Source organism: Macaca nemestrina, chromosome 8 (genome assembly GCF_043159975.1).
Source record: "Macaca nemestrina isolate mMacNem1 chromosome 8, mMacNem.hap1, whole genome shotgun sequence".
Taxonomy (NCBI): domain Eukaryota; kingdom Metazoa; phylum Chordata; class Mammalia; order Primates; family Cercopithecidae; genus Macaca; species Macaca nemestrina.
In genome coordinates, this window is record NC_092132.1 from 111,364,236 (window position 1) to 111,379,107 (window position 14,872).

At 43.8% G+C, this 14,872-nt stretch overlaps 1 protein-coding gene across 4 annotated transcripts in view; it reads right to left on the reverse strand.

Moving 5' to 3' along the window:
* The window catches only part of LOC105476620 (heparan-alpha-glucosaminide N-acetyltransferase), a 51,105-nt gene that overhangs the window by 5,565 nt on the left and 30,668 nt on the right, over positions 1-14,872 (reverse strand). For 2 of the 4 annotated variants that reach the window (XM_071068298.1, XM_071068300.1), the window contains exons 8-15: positions 14,731-14,807; positions 13,050-13,080; positions 8,896-9,056; positions 7,529-7,644; positions 7,070-7,162; positions 4,341-4,462; positions 3,503-3,629; positions 2,148-2,234 (exon numbers count right to left, since the gene is read on the reverse strand). In XM_071068298.1, the coding sequence (XP_070924399.1) occupies positions 2,148-2,234; positions 3,503-3,629; positions 4,341-4,462; positions 7,070-7,162; positions 7,529-7,644; positions 8,896-9,056; positions 13,050-13,080; positions 14,731-14,807 (814 nt within the window). The remainder of the gene's footprint in view (positions 1-2,147; positions 2,235-3,502; positions 3,630-4,340; positions 4,463-7,069; positions 7,163-7,528; positions 7,645-8,895; positions 9,057-13,049; positions 13,081-14,730; positions 14,808-14,872) is intronic. The other 2 variants (XM_071068299.1, XM_071068301.1) reach the window with 1 other exon arrangement.

The following is a 14,872-nucleotide window of genomic DNA, read 5'->3' on the forward strand; positions in this document are numbered from 1 at the left end:
CTGTGTAGGTCTGCTTATACGCAGATTCTCTTCCACCTCTGCTACCCCTGAGACAGCAAGACTGACCCCTCCTCCTCCACCCCTCCTCCTCCTCCACCCCTCCTCCTCCACCCCTCCTCTTCCTCCTCCTCCACTCCCTCCTCTTCCTCCTCCTCCACCCCCTCCTCTTCCTCCACCCCTCCTCCTCCTCTTCCTCCACTCCCTCCTCCTCCTCTTCCTACACCCCCTCATCCTCCTCCACACCCTCCTCCTCTTCCTCCTCCTCCACACCCTCCTCCTCTTCATCCACACCCTCCTCTTCCTCCTCTTCCTATACCCCCTTATCCTCCTCCTCCACACCCTCCTCCTCTTCCTCCTCATCCACACCCTCATCCTCCTCCTCCTCCTCCACTCCCTCCTCCTCCTTCTCTTCCTCCTTCTCCTACTTAACATGATGATGAAGATGCAGACCTTCATGATGATCCACTCCCACTTAGTGAATAGGACATAGATTTTCTCTTCCTTATGGCTTTAATAACATTTTCTTTTCTTGAGCTTACTTTATTATAAAAATATAGTACACAATATTTTTATAAAATATGTGTGAATCAACTGTTGATGTTATTGGTAAGGCTTTGGGTCAATAGCAGGCTATTAGTGTTTAAGTTTTGGGGGAGTCAAAAGTCCTCTGTGGATTTTCCACTGCATGGGGGGACAGTGTCCCCATGCCCCGAGGTGTTCCAGGGTCACCTGTGTAGGCTTCAGATCTGCACTACCCAACAGCCAAACCACTAGCCACAAGTGACCATCTAAATTTAAAATTACATCAAGTAAAATTTAAAATTCAGTTCTTCAGTCACACTCACCACATCTCAAATGCTCAACAGCAACCCTGGCTAGGGACTGCCCCACTAGATAGCAAGGAGAAGAAATATTTTTATCCCCACAGAAAGTTCTGCCGGCAATGCTTTCCAAAAGTCTTTTCCCCTCCCGGTTAGCTCCCCTCAAACAGTAGTTTCAAACACCAACAAGGAGAACTTTGGGGACTTGAAATCTAGACTGCTCAGAACTTTAACAAAAGGCAAGTGAGACAAACCAAGAATAATCTGTATTGACTTTGGTATAAATTCTCATGCTCTGAAGCCATGACAGTGTGCTGTGGTTTGAATGTCTGTCCCTCCAAATTTCCTATGTTGAAACCTAATCACCAAGGTGACAGTATGAGAAGGTGTGGCCTCGGGAGGTAACTGCAGCGTGAGGGCTCCACCCTCATGAATGGCCTAGAAAAGGGCTTGAGGCAGTAAGTCCCGTCTCCGCCCTTTTACCAGCAGGTGGGGACACCCTGTGAGGACATGGTATTTGTCCCCTCTGAACGACATGCCCCAATCAAGTTGCCACCTTGGGAGGAGAGACCAGACCCTCACCAGACAAATGAACCTGCAATGTTACTGTTCTTTATGAATTACCCAGTCTCGGGTATTTTGTTAGGTCAGGACACACAGACTAATACAAGGGTACATGAAAGAATTGTGACAAATGACACAGTGACTTCCCAATGTTACCAACACCCACATATTCTGCATACTCCATCAGGAAAACCCTTTTTTATTTTTTGAGACAGGGTCTCACTCTGTTGCCCTGGCAGTAGTGCAGTGGTGCAATCAAGGCTCGCTGCATTCTCAACCTCCTGGGCTCAAGCCATACTCCTACCTCAGCTCCCAAGTAGCTGGGACTACAGGCGTGTGCCGTCATGCCTGGCTAATATTTTTAATTTTTTGTAGAGACAGGGTTTCACTACGTTGCCCAGGCTGGTCTCAAACTCCTGGACTCAAGTGATCCTCCTGCCTTGGCTTCCCAAAGTGTTGGAGTTATAGGCATGAGCCACTGCAGTTTGGCAAGAGAAACATTTTATCCAGAAACTGCCATGCTAAGATAAGTCACATAAATAAGATTTTTGGGGGGAATATAAGAATCATATCTAATTACTTGAATGTGCTGAATTTCAGTAACTTTTGTTTCTGTACAATCTGTCAAAGATAACAAAATATATTAGACCCATAGCACAGGACAGAATATGCTTCCAATTATTTTAATGAAATGGTTTTTAAATGAGTGAATAAAACATCATAAACTGTCAGAAAAAGTAACCTAATGAAATGAACAAATACCTGAACTCCTAAAAAGGCCATCACGATGGAGTTGATGGTGCCCAGGATGCCCTCAGGGTCATAGGCCACCTCGGTGTGGTAAAGCACCTTAACAAACAGAAGCAGAAGGCAGCACTCATTCACTGACCCAAAAACACACACAAATAGCTCCTAGACCAAATACAAACCTGAATACACTCCAGTACACCATGGTTTTCTGTTTTTACTGCAGAAATTCATTGCTAACTTATAGGTATAACAGGCACAATGCTTCTGGCTAAGAAAGTGTGCGGTGTGGACACTCAGCAGGAAACAGAGATGCCCAGGGACAAGCCATGGTCCAGCAGCCACCGTGATTGCAGCAGGGGCAGCAAACAGCACTGGCCCCAGGCCTTGTGACATGACGCCTCCCTGACCAGCTTCAAATGCAATGCACGTACCTTCCTAATTTCCAGATTTATTCTTTTTAGTCAACCCTACTGTAGCATCAACAGCTTCCTATCTTCTTTTAAGGCAAATAACATTTTTAAATATGTTTCTTTCTTATTATAAAATAAATGTTACTGCAGATATTGTAGAAATCTGGAAATGAACAGTGTAATAGGTGCTGTCATGCACCCCCAGAGCCCTCCAACCCTTTCAGCACGGAAGCCTTCATTCCTCCAGCTGCTGGAAGTATTCATGACCACAGCTCTCAGCCAGGGGCCTCTTCTGGATCTGCCCTTGACTGAAGACAGCTGCCTCTCCAGGGATCAGCCTTTTGCAGGGGGCCTTCTGCACCATCCGGGGGTAGGAAGGGCCCAATCCCTCGCCTCAATTCAGAACAACTCTGCAGCTCCTCCCTGGTGCCCCTGGGTCCTTTGTTGGGGCTGCAGTGCAAGTCAACTTCTCCCTCTGCGCAGTCCTGCCTCCTTCATTCCCCTGCAAGGACTGCCTGATCAACTTCCTGCATGTGACCCTCTGTCTCAGGGTCTGCTGCCAGGAAATCTGACCTGAGACGTACAGAAAAGCACTGTGCTATGATCATTTACACAATGCATTCTCACTTTTTTTTTTCCTTAGAGAGACGGGGTCTCACTATTGTACAGGCTGGTCTCGGACTCCTGGGCTCAAGCAATCCTCTCTCCTCGGCCTCCCGAGTAGCTGGGAATGCAGGTGTGAGCCACTGTGCCCAGCTCCACATTCTCACTTTAAAATCCAAAATAATTGTACACACTGCCATACAGTGAACCCTAAAGTCATTAAGTTATCAGACTTTTCAAATAAACATCAGTTCTCAGTGCATTTTCTTAAATGGGCATGGTTTAAAGTTGGCTGGCTTGTTCTACTTTCCTTCACTTCTGAAAGCCTGAGCTCCCAGTTCTAAGCGAACTCACAGTAGAAGATGGGTGCTGGTAAAGGTGATCGTCTCCCAGCAACAGGCGGTCGATGTAGCCCGCAGCTCCTCCAGTGCAATTGGGATACTTGCCAAAATCTCCAATGCCCCCAGGACCAAGATAACCACTAGGAAGGCAAAACCATGTAAATGACAAGACCTCAGAAGGGCAAACAGAGGGATGAGAATGAAAAAAACCTCAGGCTGGGCATAGTGGCTCACGCCTGTAATCCCATCACTTTGGGAGGCCAAGGCGGGTGGATCACCTGAGGTTAGGAGTTCAAGATCAGCCTGGCCAACATGGTGAAACCCTGTCTCTACTAAAATACAAAAATTAGCCGGGCATGGTGGTGTGCACCTGCAATCCCAGCTACTTGGGAGGCTAATGCAGGAGAATTGCTTGAAGCTGGGAGGTGGGGGTTGCAGTGAGCCGAGTTCATGCCACTGCGCTCCAGCCTGGGCAACAGAGCGAGACTCCATCTCCCAAAAAAAAAAAAAAAAACCCGACCATGGTGTATATTGGCTATGTATGCAGCCCAATTCAGAGAGCCCCAACATGCGCCAGCTAAAACGTCCCTCTGGCTCATGCACACTCACTAATAAACTGCTCCCACACTGTGAAGGTGGGAGGCCCGATTTCTATTCAAGCTGACCCTCACACCACCCACAGGGAAATCACTCCGGACACGTGCCAATCTCCTCTCCCCATGCAAAGCAGGCCTCAAAGGAGAAGGAAGAGGGAAAGAGAATTCCTCTGACTTGAGACTTGTGAAAGCCCAGAACCTCTGACTGGGCAGAACAGGACATGCACAAGGGATGACTCCCAGGGGTTCGCTTACGTAGGGCACCCAGGGACTGGCAGGAGGAATGTCAAGCCCAGCCACAGGCCTTCCAGTGCCAGGATGAGCAGCCACTGAGGCCAGCTGGATGTGATGTCTCGAAGAGAAAGGCAGCTCCTCTCCTGAGTGGGGGCAGAAAAATAAAACATGCATGTAGTAAATGCAAATAGAAGGGGACTAAGCATGTCTTTGGGAAATTCCCAGTGACTCTTTTCTTGGCCATTTTGGCAGTAATACAAAAACTTACTGATTATGCGTTACGTTCTCCAGATGTTCCCTCTCCATGAAATCTCACAGCAAAATACCCATTCAAAAGAAATCAGCAGGCAATTCTATTCCTACACCCAAGAGAACTGAAAACATGTTCACACAAAAACTTGTACACATACACACAGGAACATTGTTCACAACAGCAAAAAAGGGGAAACAAGTCAAATGTCCACCAACTGATAAATGGGTGAGCAAAATGTGGTGTATCCCTAAAGCAGAATCTAATTCAGCAATTTTGGAAAGAAGTGCTGACACATGCAACATGGATGAACCTCAAAAAACATGCAAAATGGAAGCAGTCAGACACAAAAGGCCACATGTTATATGACTTTGTGTATAGGGACTGTCTTAGAGCAGGTACATGTGTAGAGACAGAAAGTAGGTTGGGGTTGCCTGGGGCCGGGTGAGTTGTGACGTGGGGAGTGACTGGCGGTGAGTGCAGGGTTCTTCATGGGGTAAAGAAAACCTTCCAGAATTACAGACTGGTGACAGCTGCACAACTCTGAATAGAGCAAATATCATCATATTGTACACTTTCAACATGGGATTTTTATGGTACATGAATTATACATCAATATATCTGTGATTTAAAAATTAAAAATAAAATTTTTAAGAAAGAAAATGAAATTCAAACTTTTGGATCTGTGTGGTTGAAAGAAGAAAGGGTGCAGCCCACCTGTTCTTAGTGTCCCACTGAACCCCTCACCCTATGGTGATGTCCTGGGATGTGCCTCTGTGGACCCTCAGGTCCCACAGAAGGGCGGAAAATGGCAGCTTTGATATCCATGGCAGACCAAGCTCCGTGCCCACTCATGCATATCTCGCCTCTCCTTCACCTTAAGGACACAGCCAGAGGACACATTAATGACAAGGGCAGAGGGGGAAAGAGCAACAATGACTAAAACACCCCGCAAAGTAGATAATGAACATTACAGGAAGCACCCAGAGAACATGGGATTCAGTGATGAACTTGCTAGTTACATATCCTGAAAGAAGCTAGAAGACAACACAGTTTTATTAACTGATTGTTGAATAGGACCCCAAATGGAAGATTTCAAACATTTCCATCAGAATTTTTGTCACTAATGGTGGGTGGGGGAAAGAAGTAACTGTCACCTGGGTAAACTCCACCTAGCAATTTATAGTAAGAGAGGAAGTAATCACAAATGAGATGGGACTCTGACACACTTCTGATAAAGAAGCAATGCAAATAGCCAAGCACACAATACCATCACTCTCCCATGCCCTACCTGGGGATCATCCTCAAAATTGAATTTTACAGCATTTGAATAGATACCAAAACGTTACATGAATTTTACATATATATATGTTATGCTACAATGAAATTGAAAAAATCACAGGAATGTCCCATGAGACTGAACCAGCAAACTGGATGCCGGTGGTATTATTTAATACCATCAACAATGGGGACAGGTGGCCAGGCACGGTGGCTCACGCCTGTAATCCCAGCACTTTGGGAGGCTGAGGCAGGCAGATCACGAGGTCAGGAGATCGAGACCATCCTGGCTAACACGGTGAAATCCCATCTCTACTAAAAAATACAAGAAATTAGCCAGGCGTGGTGGCGGGCGCATGTAGACCCAGCTACTCGGGAGGCTGAGGCAGGAGAATGGCGTGAATCTGGGAGGTGCTTGCAGTGAGCCGAGATTGTGCCACTGCTCTCCAGCCTAGGGGACAGAGTGAGATTCTGTCTCAAAAAAAAAAAAAATAAGAATGGGGCCAGGCATGGTGACTCACACCTGTAGTCCCAGCATTTTGGGAGGCTGAAGCAGGTAAATCGCTTGAGCCCAAGAGTTCAAGACTAGCCTGGGCAACACGTTGAAACGTCGTTTCTACAATAAATACAATCATTAGCTGGGCATGGTAGTGCATGCCTATAGTCCCAGCTACTCAGGAGGCTGAGGCAGGAGAATCGCTTGAGCCTGGGAGGTCGAGGCAACAGTGAGTTGAGATCATGCCCCTGTACTCCAGCCTGGGTGACAGAGTGAGACCCTGTTTCCAAGAAGTAAATAAAAAATAATGCATTTGAAACTAGCAGAAAGGACTGTGCATGTTCCTGACCCAAAGAAATGATAACTGAGGTGAAGAATTTGATCATTATACATTGTATGATACACAGGTATCAAAATATTACTCTGAGCCTCATAAATCTGTACAATTATTATGTATCAACTAAAAATAAGAGGAAAAAAGAATGTATGTGATTACTGTCTGCTGACAAATTTGTTAAGAGGCTAGATCTCATGTCATGTGTATTTTACAATTAAAAAATTGATATAAAGATTAAATAAAATAATGAAAGTGAAAATCAGAATGTATTTGATTAGCAGATGTACAGTATTGCACGCAGAAATTTTAGAAGTTCTAAAAACCATATCCCCCTTTGTTCTCCCTTTTTTAAAAAAAACACTGTTTTAGCTGGGCATGGTGGCTCACACCTGTAATCCCAGCAATTTGGGAGGCCGAGGCAGGAAGATCACCTGAGTCCAGGAGTTTGAAGCCAGTCTGGGCAACATGGTGAGACCTTGTCTCTACAAAAAAAAAGACTAAATTAGTCAGGCATGGTGGTGCGCTCCTGTAGTCCCAGCTAATTAGGAGACTGAGGAGGGAGGATCGCTTGAGCCTGGAATGCTGAGGCTTCAGTGAGCCAAGATCACACCACTGCACTCCAGGCTGGGCAACACAGCAAGACCCTGTATCAACAACAAGAACACAGTTTCTGGCCAGGCATGGTGGCTCACACCTGTAATCCTCGTGCTTTGGGTGGCCAAGGCAGGAGGATCACTTCAAGCCAGGAGTTAGAGACCAGTCTGGACAACATAGTGTGACCGTATCACTACACAATACATTTATTTAATTTTAAAAAAGTTTTTCTTAATTAAAACATGGTTTCTCACCGAGGCACAATGTTCAGGCACAGGTTTAGCAAAGAGGAGCTCCAACACAGCAACCACAAAGTATGTCACTCCCAAGCGCTGCAGCACACCAGGAATGCGCACCTTGTCCCAAGACACTGTGGAAGACACAAGTTAGGTCGAGTGTTAGCCAAGACTTCTTGTCTCATCCCAGAACAACATTATTTGTTTCCTAAAAGGGAAGACATACCTATATTGCATCTAAGTAAGTCTTTTTTAAGCTCTTGGACATGGAAATACATATGGTCAAGAGACATGGGCTCAGCCCAGCTTCCAAAAACAGGCCAATCTCTCTTAATACAGGGAGGGTCAGTCAGGGACATGGCTCAAACTCAAAACAGGAAGCTGCCCTGGTGGCAGACTAGGATAAGAACCAAAGCGTCTTACTCAGGTGTGGTGGTAAAGCCAGGCTTGCGCCTGACCCTGGTTCTTTCCTATTAGGAATTTGCAATCAACCTGCACGTCCGCCAGGACCTTGCAGGCCCAACACAAGCCACTCTCCTTGCCCTACCTGCTACCCAGCTGTATCACCACAAGAACGCCACTGACTAACACTCCCTGCCCTACCTGCTACCCGACCATATGACCAGAAGAACAGACCTGATAACAAACCCTAAAATGAATCCTACTGGACACAGTGGTTCCCTTTTTGGAGTTCCACCAAGTCCACATTCATATGAAACACCATCTGGAAGTGACCTCCACCTCTTGCCAGTGCCTATAAAAGTATGTATTGCCTGAGGGCTCCATTTGGCCATTGTCTAGATGCTTGTGTCCTCTTCTGCTAATGACAGTGCAAGGCCCTTGAGGACAGTGACTAGTGCCCTCCCGACTCTGATACTTGTTGAAAGCAGAGGGTTCACATGCCTTCCCTCAGCTCTGCTGTCCCTGCGCACCACTAAACTAATGACAAAGATATCACTCCTTCCAGAAACCCAGCTGCCATACAAGTGCCAGTGCAGGTGGATTCGTGAACTGCCGCACACTATTGAAAGCTGATGAAATCACATTAGCAGGGGGCAAAGTTGGAGACCAAGGCAGCCTGGTCTGGTCCCTGCTAGCCTCTCACTACACTCAGATGATCCAGAGAAAACCTTCAATCGCTCTTGGCCTCAGACTTTTCCTTTGTACAAGAGAAGAGTGTGAGTAGTCTCAGAGGCTCCTCCCAAGTCTAAAATTCAAAAATAATAATAATAACGCTCACAGTTAGACAACCATCGTATATACTTTCCTAATAATTACCCTATTTGCAGGCACCTGAGATGGAGGAATTGCATTTCTCTCAAATTACAACATATAGTTTCCATATTTCAACCTGAATATATATAACAGAGGGAAAAAGTACTTACATGGACCAAGGCAATAATTGGGATTCACAATGATAATTCCTATGCAGATTAACAGGAAACTCCTCCATGCAATCTTCCCCAGCAATCTGAATTTTGAACATCCCCGTTGCAGTATAGAAGTCATTGATAGAAAAATGGAAGATCCCATAATAAATACAAACCTAAAAAGAATCCAGTTATTAATAGGTGGCCATTTCCAATTTTTTTTGTCTATATATCAGTAACATTTTATAATATGCTACAAAAGAGAAGCAACCATAATTTGTTTAAAGTAGATAATTACTGAAATAATACTGAGCTAACAGTAGAGGAAGAGCTCAGAATATAGCCCCATGGGGCTGGAAGGTTTTTGACAGTGCACTTTCAAGTCCTGTCTTAGGAGAACATTTCTTTAATAGTAAATGGAATTTCCAAGGACAACCCTCCCATTTTGTTATCAAAAAGAAATGATGATTCGATGCCACAATAATGTCTCCAAGTAACTAGACATTCACTAGCACACCCTGAAAGCCCTTGCAAAACAAACAGACATTTCAATCATTTCTATACACACTTCTGCGCCTGAAAGAAAAATGAAAGCTTACTTTTTTCTCTCCATTTAGTCTGAGTCATACACATTTTTCCTTTCTTTTCTTTGACCAAACTAAATTATATTTAAAAAAAAAAAAAAGTTAGAATACTGATTTTTCTAATTGCTTGGCAACAGATCACAGAGATGAAAATTTGTTCTTGCTGCATTCCTTGGTGTCTCTGGGAAAAACTGAAAGCCTTTCCTCCAAGATCTGGAATATGACAAAGATGCCTGCTTTTCACCACTGTTATTCAACATGGCACTGGAAGTCCTAGCTAGAACAATCAGACAAAAGAAACAAAGGGCATCCAAGTTGGAAAGGAGGAAGTCAAAGTATCCTTGTTTGCAGATAACATGATCTTATATTTGGAAAAACCTAGATTCCACCAGAAAACTATTAGAACTGATCAACAAATTCAGTAAAGTTGCAGGATACAAAATCAACATACAAAACTCAGTAGTATTTCTATATGCCAACAGAAAACAACCTGAAAAAGAAATCAAGAAAGTAATTCCATTTCCAATAGCCACAAATAAAATAAAGTGCCTCAAAATTAACTTAACCAAAGAAGAGAAGGATTTCTACAATGAAAACTATAAACCACTGATGAAAGAAATTGAAGAGGGCACCAAAAAATGGAAAGAAATTCCATGTTCATAAATTAGAAAAATTAATATTGTTAAAATGTTCACACTACCTAAAGCAATCTACAGATTCAATGCGATCCCTATCAAAATATCAGTAACATTCTTCACTGAAATAGAAAAAAATAATGCTGAAATTTATATGGAACCACAAAAGACCCAGTGTAGTCAAAGTTATCCTGAGCAAGAAGAACAAAACTGGAGGAATCACATTACCTGACTTTAAATTATACCACAGAGCTATAGAAACAGAAACAGCATGGTAGTGGCATAAAATTAGACACATAGATAGTGGGACAGAACAGATAACTCAGAGCTAAATCCATATATCTAGTGAACTCATTTTCGACAAAAGTGCCAAGAATACACATTGGAGAAAGGACAGTCTCTTCAAAAAAATGATGCTGGAAAACTGGATATTCATATGCAGAAGAATGAACCTAGACCCCTATTGCTCAGCATATTAAAAAAAAAATCATATCAAAATGGATTAAAGACTTAAACTTGAGACCTCAAACTATGAAACTAAGAGAAAACATTTGGGAAACACTCCAGGACACTGGACTAAGCAAAGATTTCTTGATTAACACTCCACACAAGCACAAGTAACCAAAGCAAAAATGGACAAATGGGATCATATCAAGTAAAAAGCTTCCGCACAGAAAAGAAGACAATCAACAAAGTGAAGAGACAACCCATGGAATGGGAGAAAATATTTGCAAACAAGCGATTAACAGCCAGAACATATAAGGAGCTCAAACACCTCTACAGGAAAAAAAGTATAATAATCCAATTAAAAATGGATTAAAAGGCCGGGCTCGGTGGCTTACACTTGTAATCTTAGCACTTTGGGAGGCCAAGGTGGGCAGATTACCTGAGGTCAGGAGTTCAAGACCAGCCTGACCAACATGGTGAAACTTTGTCTCTATTAAAAGTACACAAAAAAAGCCAGGTGTGGTGGTGCGCACCTGTAATCCCAGCTACTCGGGAGGCTAGGGCAGGAGAATCTCTGGAACCCAGGAGGCAGAGGTTGCGATGAGCCAACATCACGCCACTGCACTCCTACCTGGGCTACAGAGCAAGACTTAGTCTCAAAAAAAAAAAAAAAAAAAAAAAAAGACAAAAGATCTGAACAGACATTTCTCAAAAGAAGACATACAAATGGCAAACAGGAATATGAAATGGTGCTCAACATCATTGATCATCAGAGAAATGCAAGTCAAAGTTACAATGAGATATCATCTTACCCCACTTAAAATGGCTTTTATCCAAAAGACAGCAATAACCAATGCTAGTGAGGATATGGGGAAAAGGGAACCCTTGTACACTGTTGGTGGGAATGTAAGTTAGTACAATCACCATGGACAATAGGTTAGAGGTTCCTCAAAAACTAAAAATAGAGGTACCGTATGATCCAGCAATCCCACTGCTGGGAATATATGGAAAAGAAACGAAATCAGTATATTGAAGAGATACTCCCATCATTATTGCAGCACTATTCACAATAGCCAAGATCTGGAAGCAAACTAAGCATCCATCAACAGACACTTAGAAAAAAAATGTGGTGCATATACACAATGGAGTACTATTCAGCCATAAAAAAGAATGAGATCCTGTCATTTGCAACAGCATGTATGGAACTGGAGGACACTATGTTAAGTGAAATAAGCCATGTGAAGACAAACTTCACATGTTCCACTTATTTTTGGAGCTAAAAATTAAAAAAACTGAACTCAGGGTGATAGACAGTAGAAGGACGGATACCAGAAGGGAAGGGTAGTGGGGAGGGAAGGAGGGGGGATGGTTAATGAGTACAAAAATACAGCTGGATGGAATGAATAAGATCAAGTATTTCATAGCACAACAGGGTGACTACAGTCAACAATAATTTACTGTACATTTAAAAATACCTAAAAAATTATAATTGGATTGTTTATAACACAAAATGGTAAATGCCTGAGGAGGTGGATACCCCATTTACCCTGATGTGATTATTATGTATTGTATGCCTGCATCAAAATATCTCATGTATACCTGGTATATACTTTGTATACCCACAAAAATTTAAAATTTGAAATAAAAAATAACAATAATAAGGCTGATACTACCTGCTAATGAGGGAGCAATGTCACTCAATACATCATAGCAAAGATACAAATTCCACATTGCATAGGCAACGTCCCTTCACAAGAGTAAGAAGCCATGAATGATCAGAGACAGAATTGAATTACTCAGCTGTTATTTTAAATTTTAGTTTATGACTATCATTGCCCACCTACAAATGTATTAGCATTCACTGAAATCAATATGCTGTAATTCTTTAGGAAATAGGATTTTATAATTATTTTCGGGATTAATGGAACTGAACTATATGTTCAGAATTTATAATTTCCTACAAGATTTCAGGATCTGGTATATCATATCTACACTAACAAAATATTCCCTACAAAATCACTTTTTTTTTTGAGATGAAGTCTCACTCTGTCACCCAGGCTGGAGTGCAGTGGCGCAATCTCTGCTCACCACAACCTCCGCCTCCTGGGTTCAAGCGATTCTCCTGCCTCAGCCTCCCGAGGAGCTGGGATTACAGGCGCGTGCCACTGCACCCAGCTAATTTTTTGTATTTTTAGTAGAGACAGAGTTTTACCATGTTGGCCAGGCTGGTCTTGAACTCCTGACCTCAGGTAATCCGCTCGCCTCGGCCTCCCAAAGTGCTAGGATTACAGGCGTGAGCCACTGCGCCTGGCCCAAAATCACTCTTTTATACACACATGTGTAGGCACTGTGTCAAGTATAAGAACTATCCAGTAACAGGACTTTTGGAAGGATTCCTAACCACATAACACATGCCCGCCTCAGAGAAAGGCTCCAGCATCATCTGTAAAACAGGAGATTGGAGTCAATCTGTGGAAGAGAAGAGGGCAGACTGCCAACTCACCACGGGAACACGAGGTCAGCCACCGTCAGCCCTGCAGAACAAGTACAAAGCATAAGCAAAAGGACTCTAGAATACAAATACCTCCTAAATCTAGTGTGGACTTCATTACACACTGGTATAGAAAACAAACTCAGGGCCAGGCGCGGTGGCTCATGCCTGTAATCCCAACACTTTGCGGGGCCAAGGCGGGCATATCACCTGAGGTCAGGAGTTCAAGACTAGCCTGGCCAACATGGTCAAACCCCATCTCTACTAAAAATACAAAAATTAGCCGAGCGTGGTGGCAGGTGCCTGTAATTCCAGCTACTTGGGAGGCTGAGACAGGAGAATCGCTTGAACATGGGAGGAAGAGGTTGCAATAAGCCAAGATCAGGCCATTGCACTCCAGCCTGGGTGACAAGAGTAAAACTCCATCTCAAACAAAAAAGAAAAGAGAAAGAAAGAAAGTAAACTCATAGGTCAGGTGTGGTGTGGCTCACACCTGTAATCCCAGCACTTTGCGAGGCTGAGGTGGGAGGATCACTCGAGCCCAGGAGTCTGAGAGCAGCCTGGGCGACAGAAAGAGACACCATCTCTACTAAAAATTGTTTTAAAAAACTAGCCACGTATGGTGGCACACAGCTGTAGTCCCAGCTACTCAGGAGGCTGAGGTGGTAGGATTGCTTGAGCCCAGGAGGTTGAGGCTGTGGTCGGCTGTTATCACACCACTGCAAACTAGCCTGGGCTACAAAGCAAGACTCTGCCTTAAAAAAAAGAAACTAAACTCACAAACTCTTCCTTGAGACTCTGCAACCAAGCACTGGGCCTGGCTAGGACACTTCCTATGAACATAACTAGACACAGGAGAACCAAACTAGAAATATGTAGACAAGTTTGTTATCTTTAAGAAGCACTAATCCATTCTTTTTTTTTTTTTTTTTTTTTTTTGAGACGGAGTCTTGCTCTGCGGCCCAGGCTGGAGTGCAGTGGTGCGATCTCAGCTCACTGCAAGCTCCGCCTCCTGGGTTCACGCCATTCTCCTGCCTCAGCCTCCTGAGTAGCTGGGACTACAGGCGCCTGCCACCACACTGGGCTAATTTTTTGTATTTTTAGTAGAGACGGGGTTTCACCGTGTTAGCCAGGATGGTCTCGATCTCCTGACCTTGTGATCCGCCCTCCTCGGCCTTCCAAAGTGCTGGGATTACAGGCGTGAGCCACTGCACCCAGCTGCACTAAACCATTCTTAAAGCAACTACCAAGCCAGACTTACAGCTATTATTCACCACCACTCAGACCAATCCTAGTTCAACACCATCTCAAAAAGGACCATAAGTCCTAGAAGACAGAGCCCCCAAGAGCATTGTGGCTGTAATAAAAGGCATATCTAGAATATGACCATGATCATTTACAACCAAATCCATAACATATTCTGCAGAGTCCCTCAGTCCCACAGCAGAAACTTCTAGAATCTGTTATTACAGTGAAGCTTTACAGATCCACAGCACACAAAAGGAAGAACAAAACTAAAGGGCTCACAGAATCATCATCTACAGGTCACCCTAGAGAGCAGGAGTTCAGTGGCTCAGAAGAGGCTGCTGGGGCTCATTTCTGGAGTTTCTGGGGAGAATGCTGAGTGATTCTCCTGCCCTGAAGCTCTGTGAAGGACGTATGTAAGCAACATTACTTTTAGGAAATATCTTACCATTCCAGCTTGCGTGTTTGAAGTACCAATATTTTCCTCCTCCATAATTGACAAAGACCATGAGTATGAGAGCAATCCTAGAAGAAGCCAACAAAGAGAAGCCTTTCAGGGTTTGCTATGTGAAAAGGAAGGGCTGAACTGA